This window comes from Astatotilapia calliptera, chromosome 12, assembly GCF_964374335.1.
Source record: "Astatotilapia calliptera chromosome 12, fAstCal68.1, whole genome shotgun sequence".
Lineage (NCBI taxonomy): Eukaryota > Metazoa > Chordata > Actinopteri > Cichliformes > Cichlidae > Astatotilapia > Astatotilapia calliptera.
Window position 1 is genome coordinate 39,217,448 of NC_137433.1, and position 11,165 is coordinate 39,228,612.

The 11,165-nt window shown below is 45.8% G+C and overlaps 1 protein-coding gene across 3 annotated transcripts; it reads right to left on the reverse strand.

Moving 5' to 3' along the window:
* Positions 1–479: 479 nt before the first annotated feature.
* Positions 480–10,987, reverse strand: spinb (spindlin b). 3 transcript variants are annotated; one of them, XM_026188083.2, is made up of 7 exons: positions 10,834–10,987; positions 6,167–6,502; positions 6,034–6,082; positions 5,797–5,891; positions 5,451–5,606; positions 4,909–5,142; positions 480–4,443 (listed from the first exon to the last, which is right to left on the reverse strand). In XM_026188083.2, exons 2-7 carry the CDS (start codon positions 6,216–6,218, stop codon positions 4,244–4,246), a joined length of 786 nt encoding a protein of 261 aa, XP_026043868.1. In that variant the 5' UTR covers positions 6,219–6,502; positions 10,834–10,987; the 3' UTR covers positions 480–4,243. The 3 variants fall into 3 exon arrangements, with proteins under 3 accessions (XP_026043868.1, XP_026043870.1, XP_026043869.1); XM_026188085.2 differs by lacking the exon at positions 10,834–10,987 and adding an exon at positions 10,362–10,760; XM_026188084.2 differs by lacking the exon at positions 10,834–10,987 and adding an exon at positions 10,168–10,300.
* Between the last annotated feature and the right edge of the window lie 178 nt (positions 10,988–11,165).

Consider the following 11,165-nt stretch of genomic DNA (forward strand, 5'->3'; position numbering starts at 1 on the left):
TGAGAGGGCTGTGTGGAACGCTGCATTAACGGCGTCCTCGGTAGAACAATTCTTCCGATATGCAAACCTGCAGAGTCGAATGTGTCCGGGATGGATTCTTTGATATGGGACACGACTATCCTCTCAAAACACTTCGTTACAATTAAAGTGAGAGCAATGTTCAAACGACTCTAAATATTTAATACTTAATAAACCTCATAAACAGACTCCGACTACAAAAACTTTGTGTTTTCTGAGCCAATCACAGGTGGACTTGTGTTTTGGAACATTATCGCTTTAAGATAATGATCCACTTCTACTTTGGTAACTACACAAGTTCAGCAAAGATCCACTGTCTGTGTTAAAAAGTGAACCCAAATCCATTTTACACCCAGTCCCAGTCTAAAGCCAAAATCTGGTTTCTGCTCTCTCTGAGGATCAGTGTGTCACAGTTTGTACAGAACGAAGTGTCGGAGGCAGAAAGAACGAGCGAGTCCGAGTGCAAAAACAGAGAAACAGTTTATTTTAGTAAATAGTGAGCTTTTCACTGCTGTACAACACTGGCATCTGTAGGTTGGCACACTTTAAAGGGACGATCCACCCAAAAACTGAACAAAACCAAAACAGAGTTCACACACATTACCGCCGCTGCGACGTCTGTACAAGCTCTGCTGCTGGACTCGTAACGGCTGCGTGCCCTGCTGGTCCAGGATCCTGTTTAATGCTTTTCCCCTTTCTTTTTTTGGACCATTAACCCGACAACAAATGTCATCAGGGACACGGGGGACAAGTAAAAGAAGAAGAAACAAAAAGGCACCGAAAGCCACAACAGACAGCCGGACAACTGAAAACTACACGGACATGCAACTCACATCGATTTACACAGAGCTAATATATGCATGCAAAAACAACACTGCTCTGAACACACACACACACACACACACACACACACACACACACACACACACACATATACACACACACACACACACACTCCTGAACGCACCACTCCACATCAGGGAGGCTCGGCATTCACATCACCCCCCAAGCCCGACCCCCACCCCGGAGTCTCTCAGCACATCCTGTGATTCGTAACTGTAGTAAACTGTAGTGAAGCCAAGTAACACGCCTAACAACGTCACGGTGACTCTAGAGCAGCCGTGGATGGGATGAACAGATTCTGGAATTAAGCCTGTGTGAAATGTGCCGGAGCTCACGCCACAGTGAGCAGACATACGTGCACGTGTATGAATCCACCATCCAGAACGTGTTCAGGTTCCTGCGTCCTCCAGCCGATAAAATAAAAATACAAAATAATCAAATCAAATCTGAAGAGTTTAGAAAAACAACAGATGATTTCAATCTGAGACAAACCGACAAAGAGCTCTAGACTCTGACGTAAGTGACAGGATGAGGACACGGCTTCTAGAGCCTAAGGAAAAACAACATAAGGTGGGAATCCTTCAACGGCATTTTCATCATGTGCATTCTGACGGGATATTAAAGTACAGATTCTAGAATCGTGTGGGATCAGATTCTGAAAACAGAACCTCAACAAGCCTTCAATCAGAACTCACACGTAAACCAGAACAGCTCTAGAGAGAAGTGACTCCAATCAGAGACAAATGTTTTCTAGAATCTGAAAACAAAAAGACCAAAAACAGCTTCAACGTTTTCCTCGCATCGCACAGAATCAAACCGCAGCTCTCAAAGAGCTTCAAATGTGCAGGCTCCATTTTCTGCACGTACGCTCTCGAATTAGTAAGGAAACTGTCGACACGCCTCCATGTGGCTTCCACTGATTCTACAGCAGCCTGGGCCTGATGTTGTAGAAGGTTCCAGAGTCTCAAGTAAAGAAGGATTCAACACAATTTCAACCAAAGACTCTACAAGCATTCTTCTTTGAATGAAAATACACATAAAATCTATTTTAGTGCAATTCTGGAAACAGATTCTAGAATAAACTGTAAAAAGGATTTAAGATTTGTTCTAGACTCCGTAAAATATTCCAGCGCTGTTTGAGATCAAACCTGAAAAAGGTTCCACAGTTAAACGATTCTAGAATCTGACCGTCCAGAACCAACACAGACAGGATGAAGAGTGTGTGTGTGTGTGTGTGGGGGGGGGGGGACAGAGGAACAAATGAAATACTGAAGAAATAAATGTTCCATCATATGATGTCTAGGAAAAAAACTGACTTTTTCCAACACTTGAAAAAACGTTTTTGTTCAATCAATCAAATATCCTCCAGAACCAGAGTCATCCAGAGCAGCACATAGTTTGATGTAAAACCACAGAGCCCCGAACATTAGCTGAACTGCTGAAAGATATTTTGTCAACTCTGGAAGTCATAATCATCTTTCCAAACCAGATACATTCTTGAATCGGAGACTTTCATGGGAAACAATACTGAAAAACAGACTCTAGAACAAAACAAAAGTCTAGAATATAAAAAACAATTATCCCACAAAAACCTCAGAAGCTGAACATGTTTGATTTTCTAGAATATTTCGACCTTCATGTTCTAGGATGTATAGCTGGGCAGTTTAGGACAGTTGGTTCTGCGACCAAGAGGACAGACGTTGGGACAACATAAAACAGATTCTTGAATAATTAAAAAAAACAAAAACAATAAAATAATAATGACAATAAAAATGTCTGTTATACATGTTGACGGAAACAGACAAACAGGGTCCAGAAGAGCAGGTTAAGGTCCAAATCTGAGAGGATGTTAAGATTTCTAATCCAGATTTGGCCCAGAATCAGGGAAGCTGGGGTTCTCAAGACTGTCTACAATGTTTGCCTCAGTGTTGTAGAACTTGTGGGAAATCTAACAGAAAACCTTGAACCTAAACGGCAAACGAACGCGGTGAGATGTTAAACTTGGGTATTTTAGTTCTAGAGAACGAAGACTTGTTCTAGAGCTTGGGAATGCAGAGTCCAGGATGAGAACTTTAAACCGTTTCCTCGCGCTGGAAAAAGGGGGAAAAAAACCGCGCTGATGAGACTCCGCTGTAAACCAAAACGTATTTCACCTGGAACGTGTCGTCTAACAGGAATGTTCTGGACTGAAATCCGTTTGGATCCAGAACCAGAATGAACTGTTTGGCAACTACAAAGGAAATTATGTTGGATTTTTAAACATATAGTTTGAGATCTTTTAATCAGGCACACGAGATGTGGTTCAGGCAACATGGCTGTTTATGCGTCAGCTGTTTGGTGCAAGAAAAAAAAAAAAAAAAAAGACCACCTACTGTGATGGGCGGAGCTACATCAGCTAAGAGTTTATGCTGTTTTACAGCGAGCCGTGAACCCGGGGACGAGCGCCCAAATCCAGAGTCAGTGAGCAAAGTGAAATCCGTCAGTTATAGAAACATTATTGTACACACCTGCAACAGCCGCAAGCGTCCTACAAGCTAAGTGGGTAATAAAAAGTATACACAACAGATAAAAACATAAAGGTGTCAATACAGAGAAAAGGTATGACACAAACCATGTAAACTCTACAGCAGCAGCAGGAGGAAGGGGAGCACACCTTTATAAAAAAACTATTTTGTGTTTAAGATCCGACATCAGCTTTGGAGCCAACCAGGACAGCTGTTTTTATGACGGAGACGACAGATGTGAACCCAAATAACAGCTGCAATGATGGAAAACATGCTCAGAAAACAACAGTATGGTGTCTTCATTCACACTTTGCTGTTTCCTGGATGCTGAATTTGGGAAAACAAACACTGAAGATGTTTGATGTGAAACATAAAATGATTGTGGGACACAAACAGCAACAAGAAAGAGACAAGTGATGAACCCAAAGTCTGTTTCCCCGCTGCATCTCTCAGTGTTGGTTTGCAGATAGACGTCGTCGATAATGCGGCTCCTGAAGTCCCGTCCCTTCATCGACCCCCGCAGAGCTGCTCGCCCCCCTCTTCGTCAGATAACGGAGGTCGCAGAGGGTCCGACGGGGTTCAGGGAAGGGAGTACTTATTCAGAAAACCTTGCGTTCTCTCTGTGGGGGTCTCAGGATCGAGTCCTCTCTACACCTCTGGGTGAAGCAGATTTTATTTATTCAAAAACCGATTTTGTGAAAGTGGAACGATGAGCGATGGACGACTGGAGCTGGTCTGAAGGGCGCTGTCTGGATTTTTGTCCTGTTTTAAGGCATTTCACCAAAGAGAGTACAGAGCTGACTGGTCTGCACTGGGCAGAGGGTTTCTGGGGGGGTTGGTGGTTCTCAGCAAGTCTTTTTTAAACAGGGTTTCTGGTCTTAGGAGGTCTTGACCAGGTCGTAGACGTAGATGTGGAAGTCGTCGTCGAATTTGATGAAGTAGACGGAGGGTTTGGCCTCCACCTGGTGGATCACCATTCCCGACCTCTTCCCGCCGTCCTCTTTGGCATACTCGACCTGTTTGCCCACCAGACTGTCGACCACCTCGCCGGGCTCTCGCTCCGCCGTCACGCTGTCGTCTGCAGACACGAACACAGAGAAAAGGTCAACTTTATTTATCGTCTTTGCAGAATTTGATCACGAGGCGACTGATAGAGTATTAAACACACCAAAGCAGCAGGTGTTTGATAATCAGGAAGCACCAGCAGTAATATTTACTCGAGTACTCTGCCTCATGAAACAGAAAACCAAAGCAGCGCTGAGCTTGTTTGAGTGAAACCTTGAAAGGAACCCACATCAGCCAGCGTGGAAGCAGAAAGCGTCTGGATGGCACAGAAGCCGATAAAGGCCCACATGTGGATTACTCTCACACACACAGGAAGGAAGCTGAGCCTGCGAGCACTGGCAGCGCTCCCACTCATGAACACGTTGGTTCTTTGATGCCAACAACTCGCTGCTTCAGCGCTCAGTTTCCTGCTTCACTTTTTACTGAAACAGAGAAAAACGTGGCGAGCTGTGACGCCGCCCAGTGCGCTCACACTCACTGGAGTCGGGCATGATGCGCAGGTCGCCCTCCTTGTAGTCGTCCAGCAGCTGGTACATGTAGAGCACCGGGTCCTTCTCGTAGGTGATGTAGAACCAGGAGGTCATGATGGGAGCGCGGGCCAGCACCATCCCCCTCCACTCCTCCTTCGGCCCGTCCTCCGTCTCGAACATGTGCTCCACCGCCTTACCGATCATCGTGTCTGCCAGCAGTGAGTCGGTCACACGGGCCGGAGCTGGACCAATCGTGGGACAGAGAGACACACGGAGAGGTGCGGTTACATCATTGGGACGCCGGGCAGGATGTTAAATAAAGTAACAGCAGTAACTACGTGCATTTACTCGAGTATTCGGCTTAATCTGCAGCAATACAACAGAAAACGTCTGACACAATGAGCCAATCAGCAGCCGCTGCTGCGGACCTCGATGTCCATAAAGTTTGTGACAGTCACACGTTAAAACTCGTCTGGCCGTGTCTCGCTGCGGCTGACAGCTTATTTCCGCCACGAGCCAAACGCGGCGGCCATGACGGGTGGCTCCTCACCCACTCTGTCGGGCAGAACCTCCAGCCCCACCACCCGCTCGTCGGTGTACAGCTCCAGGCCGTAGATGCAGTCGAAGCCGTCGTATTTGATCAGGTAGAGGGAGGGGTTAACGGGCACCTGGTCCAGGACCGTCCCCTTCCACTGCGACGACTTACCTGAGAGGAAGCAGACACGTAAACACCAGCACAGGTGACTCGTTCTCACACGATGCTTAACTTTCTGCGTTTCTATAAACCATCATTTGATCCACTGAGGGACATGTTAATGTTTAACTCGCCAAACTAATCAAATATGAAGCATCAAAAGGAAAATGAGACAGAGGAGAATCACATGGAGCCGACTTACTGCCCTCCTTCCAGATGTGCTGGATCCTGCAGCCCACGATGTTCCTTCTGGGCTGAGTCAGGGTCTTGCTGGGACCCACGCTGGTCCTCTGCTTCCTGCAGGGAGGCGGTTCAGACACGATGAAGGGTGAGGAGGAGAAGATGGTGTGACACCGGTGCGAGCTGGTGACTTTTCATTCATTTGTTGTGTCTTTTAATTAAAAACTTTATTGTACAAATGAAAAAAAAACTGTTTTACTTGTGCGGATTCTTTTTCTTCATCATGTTTGCAGAGACGCCCGAATGTCCTGAAACACACAAACACATCAGTCTGATGACCAGTCGGCAGCGTGTCACGGACATGGGTGGAGCGCCTCGCTCATGTAACTCACCTCCGTCCGCTCGGGGCCGCGGCGCCGTTGGGCTCTTGAAGGGGGTCTTCATTCATCCACCTGTAGAGGAGCAGCCAACCACACCAGCAGTCCGGGCTAAATGCTGGGAGTTTGTGTTAAGACGAGGCTGATGTGGAGGGTGGAGGATGAGGATGGAGGAAAGGAGGGGTGGGGCAGGAAGGGGGAAAGGGTGGGGAGAGGAGGGAGGAGGTGGGAGTGAAGGAGCACCAGGAATTAGGCTGGACCCTGGAGAGGCTGCATTCAGGCTGGGTACAGACTAACGCCTGGAAGTGACGTCACAGCTGCCAGAACCTATACGGGAACGATGCGTTCAATCTGAGGAGGAAAAGACGGAGACACGGACACGTAAACGCCAACGTTTTACATCAGAGTGATGAATTTAATATAGACGTTTTAATACAACCACTACGTAAAGTTTAAAAAGCTTGTTTTGTTAAAGAAAAGCCAAATAAAAATGTGTAAGTTTTAAAAGAGAAAACAAACAAACAAACAAACATGGCACACGAGGCTGAAACAGGAAGTCTAAACGATGCATCCTGACAGTTAAACAACAAAAACTCCAAACAGGAAACTCAGTTTATCAGTCACGAGTTTAACAACGTTTGATTGGATGAGAGCAGTTGCTAGACTGGAGGTCAAAAGGTCAGCAGAGTGACTCGTGGTGAACAGCAAGGACTGATTAGCCTGATGAATCTCGCAGGTCGGACTGAATGCAGCGACGTTAATGTTTTATGGATCCTGACCAATCACAGCAGCTGAAGGCGTCTCCTTTTAAATCTATGCTGAAGGTAAAACGTCCAGCGTTGGATACATTTAAAGCAGAGTTTGTGACTAATCTGATTACTGGTTGGCAGTCAAAGGCTCTAAAGGTCAGAGGTCAAAGGTCAGGAATGCTGCAACCTGCTGTTTGTTACTCAGTGAGCAGTGAGTCAGTCCCATAGACTCACACGTTAAAACAAAAGAAACAAACATGTTTACAGCCTGATCCGCTCTTTAAGTGATGATGTATGAATTTTGCTTCTGGGCCCAAACTGCTCTGTGTTTATTAAAGCTGTTATGTTTTTAACACGTTTTAATGTTTTGTATCTCGTTCTATTTGATGTCAACAATCCCCGAAAAACAGTCAGTGATCCCTGTCGGCCTCTCTTGGTTTTAATTATCATCCCTATTCATTTTAAAACGCAATTTTTAAGCCCTTCTGATGTAGCTACAGCCCAGCCCATGCAGCAGTATATTAATCACTAACTTCGTATTGTGGATGGATTATCTCAGTTGTTCTCCTGACTGAAGTTTGGTCCGTTTACAGCATCCTGCCATGTGACTGTATTTGTCTCTAACCATCAGGAACCTTCACGTTAACTTTTATCGAGTGGAAAAGTGTTAGTGTTCATCCTCCAGCTTCACTGTGTTTATGCTAACATAGCTGTGTCGCTAGAGATCACGTAGCACATCATTATATAGCAGCTAGCCCAACTTCAGTAACCCTGCAAACGTCACTGCTGTTTAGTTTCCTGTCTTCATTTATGTTGGGAGTGACAGCAGAGCTGTAGATGGATTATTTCCTCCTCCAGCTGTACGGGACCAGGATGGTTCTATAACTCTGGATCACAGCTGTATCTGTCAGCTTTAGGCCAGAAATACAGCACTGAACTGAAGCTAACACACGTTTATTCGACTCCTGCAAATCTGCAGGAATTGAGGAAATTCAGGTTGTGGTTAAGAGCTGAAACAACAAAGACAGCACCAGTGCAAGTATATGGACCTCACCATCTTTTAATGACACACAGATTATTAATTTAATAGATGTTTGATCATTATTTTGTAGTTTTTAATGAAAGTGCCACGTTTTTGCTCTTGGACTCTACTACAGCAGTTTTGCATGATCCAAAGTTCAAAATAATCCTTCTTTGTTGGGCATCGATGCAGTGAGATGGTAGATATTATTCACATTAAAAAATTAAAAACATAACACCTGTGCATGAAAAACAAATCCAAGCAGACGAATATCCACACAGTCTTTTAATACATATTATTATATATAATAATATAGTTCCTGCCAAATAAGAAAGCGAAGCGTTAACCAGCCCTCCTACCATCTGATAAATCAGCTCAAGGACCACGAGAAGTCAGTCACCCTCGTCACTTCCTCTCTAGAAAGATCAGATCTACGTAAAAACAGAACTGCAGCAGGTAGAACAGTTGGTGTGAACAAAGATGCCTTCCTCTGGTAACCAAACAGAAAACAGGACTGAGCCTGAAAATCCCCTCCACGCTTTAACCAGGTCACAAACAGCGGCGGGAGGATTCGCACCGAGCTGCTCCTGATGTTTGCAGCTGTCACCGCACCTGCAGCAGAAACCACAGACCTGCTGCTGCGACACCAACCGCCAGGTCACAGTGACATCACCGCGTAACGGCAGACTCGCAGCAGAAGAGCAGGATAGAGGGTCACTCTGAGAAGCAGCCTTTAAACTCCGGACAGGTGAATGAGCATCTGCAGGGAAACCTTCTCACACTGAATCCAAACAGGGACCCAAACAAACCCGTCTGTAAGCGCTACACTGACGAAACCTGATACTTTATTCAAGAATATCATCATCTGATCAACAAACTCTGGACTCAATATGAATTTGTAATGAAATATTTCTACAATCTTGAACTGAATCCACGTATGTGCGCTTCAAACCCAAATATCTGCTTTGTAAATGACACCAAAGCTGCTCACCTACATCCTTTAATGGAACACCGCGCTCAAAGACACGCGCACGTCAGGAAGAAATAAGACACTTACTTATTAAATCTGATTTCCAGACAATATTCTGAATAGATCTGGTAACATTAAGAGTTCGTTAGTAAAGGTGACTTATTCTGCTCTCTCACAGTAGCTCTGCGTGATTTACAGCTCAAAATAAGCCTTTGTTTCCTCACACTGCAGCCTTTCCTCCTCAGGCTTCTATTTTCAGCGACCTGTTAAAATCCACCAGTGACCCGTTTAAACTTAGCTTGAATCCGGTTTGAGTTTTGTATGAAAATATAACGGCTAAAACTTTTCCCTATAATTTAACCATTGAGTTACTTTTGCAGAAATCATTAAGACCAAAGTGTGTCCTTCAGATTTACTAGAATGGTGAGCAACATACATGGAGAACCGCGGCGACCCGTTCAAAGGTCATGAAGTCTGACCCTGTGTCCTCGGTGCATCTGGAACGATCCGCAGGTTAAAAGGAAAAAAAGAGGTTTTGCTTTAAAATACTGACTTTGTTTTTAAATCTAAGAGTTTTTCACAGCGTTGTGGATCCACTGTGTTGTTTGTTACAAGTGTTTCCAGCTCATGTCGTTTAAGTCGTGGCTTTTGTTCCGTGATGGTTGATCACTGCTCATTTGCCCCTTCAAAGCAGGAAACTTCTCAGTTTTGTCCGCCCTGTGGAGTGTGGCATCCCCCAAGGCTCCACGCTGGGACCACTCCTACTTTCATTAAATGTGCTGCCTTCTTGACTTTTATCTAACGTTTATACATTTTTCCATCTCCACTGTCATCACGCTCACATTCCAGTCCAGAATGAAACATCATGGGACGTAACGCACTTTGGCTCTGCTCCTATTGTGACAGTGAGTGTGGGGAACTTGTCTGGATTTAACCTGACAAACAGCAGTCCATATCTGAGGGAATTCCTGCTCTACAGATGCCTGTAAGACGATCAGCATCAAGTAAACTCCGTTTGAAACGATTATTGGAAGGTTTTCTAATCGTGGTTCAGATTTGTCACAGAGAAACAACAACAAGTCTGACAACTACAGAAGTTCAGGGACACTAGAAACTAAAAAGAGGCAATTGGACTTAAATTTAGTGCGAGAGGGCCGACATCTCCCAATTTTGGAGCACAAAATTACGAAAAATTAATTTGATTGTTTTAAAAAACCAAGCAAACAGAAGGTGTGCAGATGAGAGAAAATAAAGTAAACAACAGCAAAACACCTACGTGTGAAGTGTCACTAAGCTCGCGAGTAGTATCCTCCCCACAGTGGATAACCTCCGCCCTCCGGCCACTTGGAAACACCTAAAACTTTAGTTTGCTGACATTTTTTTTTTTTTAGCTCTGCCATAAAAAATACTTTGGTTATTATGATTACACCTTTACTCCACGGGGAGAGGGGGGTTGACCGGGGTACCGACCTCAGGTGTTTGCCTCCGGACTGTGTGGCAGGTGAGGACGGCCTGCTGACACCGGACCGACTCACTGTTGTGGCTTCAAACCCACACACAGCGGTTCTTAGAGCTGCTCCCTCCGCACCTGAAGGCTGGAGGAGCTAGTCCTGCTGCTGCTGATGATGGTGGTGATGAAGATGACCACGCAGAGGTCACACTTTTACCCCCCCCCCCCCCTCCTCCTCCTCATCGAGCTGCATCCTCACGCTAAATATCAAAATATGCGCGCAGCTAATTGGCTCGTTCTCCCGCACGCGCGGCGGCCATGTTGCGCCAGTACCGAGAAAACCCGCAGCGGTGCGAGAGCAGGCGCAGGCGAACAAAGGAGAAGGGAGGTCTGCTGCGGAGAAAACGGCCGCTGAGCGCGCGGCTCTGCACACAAACAGCGGCGCACGCACGGCTCGGTCACCGGCGGCGCGTGAGGGTCGCACGTTCTTACCGACACAGAGATCAGAAGCGCCGCATAATCCCGATCAGCCGCCGAGGCTCCAAATTGATCCGCTCAGCCTCCCTTTGGTGCTCCGCTGCGTCAAGCTAGCTGCGCCAAGATGGAGGGAGGGCGGGAAAGAGGCGGCGCGCCCCTTCAAAATAAGAGCGCCGGCTCTACATATTGCCACCAAAGTAAAAGATGAAATGAAGGAAATGCTTTCCTTCAAGTGTTATGTGGACTTTTTTTTTTTTTTTATCTCCCAGTCACCACTAAAGTGCAAAAGTATTTCAGATTAAAAGCAGGTGACCTGATTGGCTGTTTTCAGTGCTGAAGAGCTTACT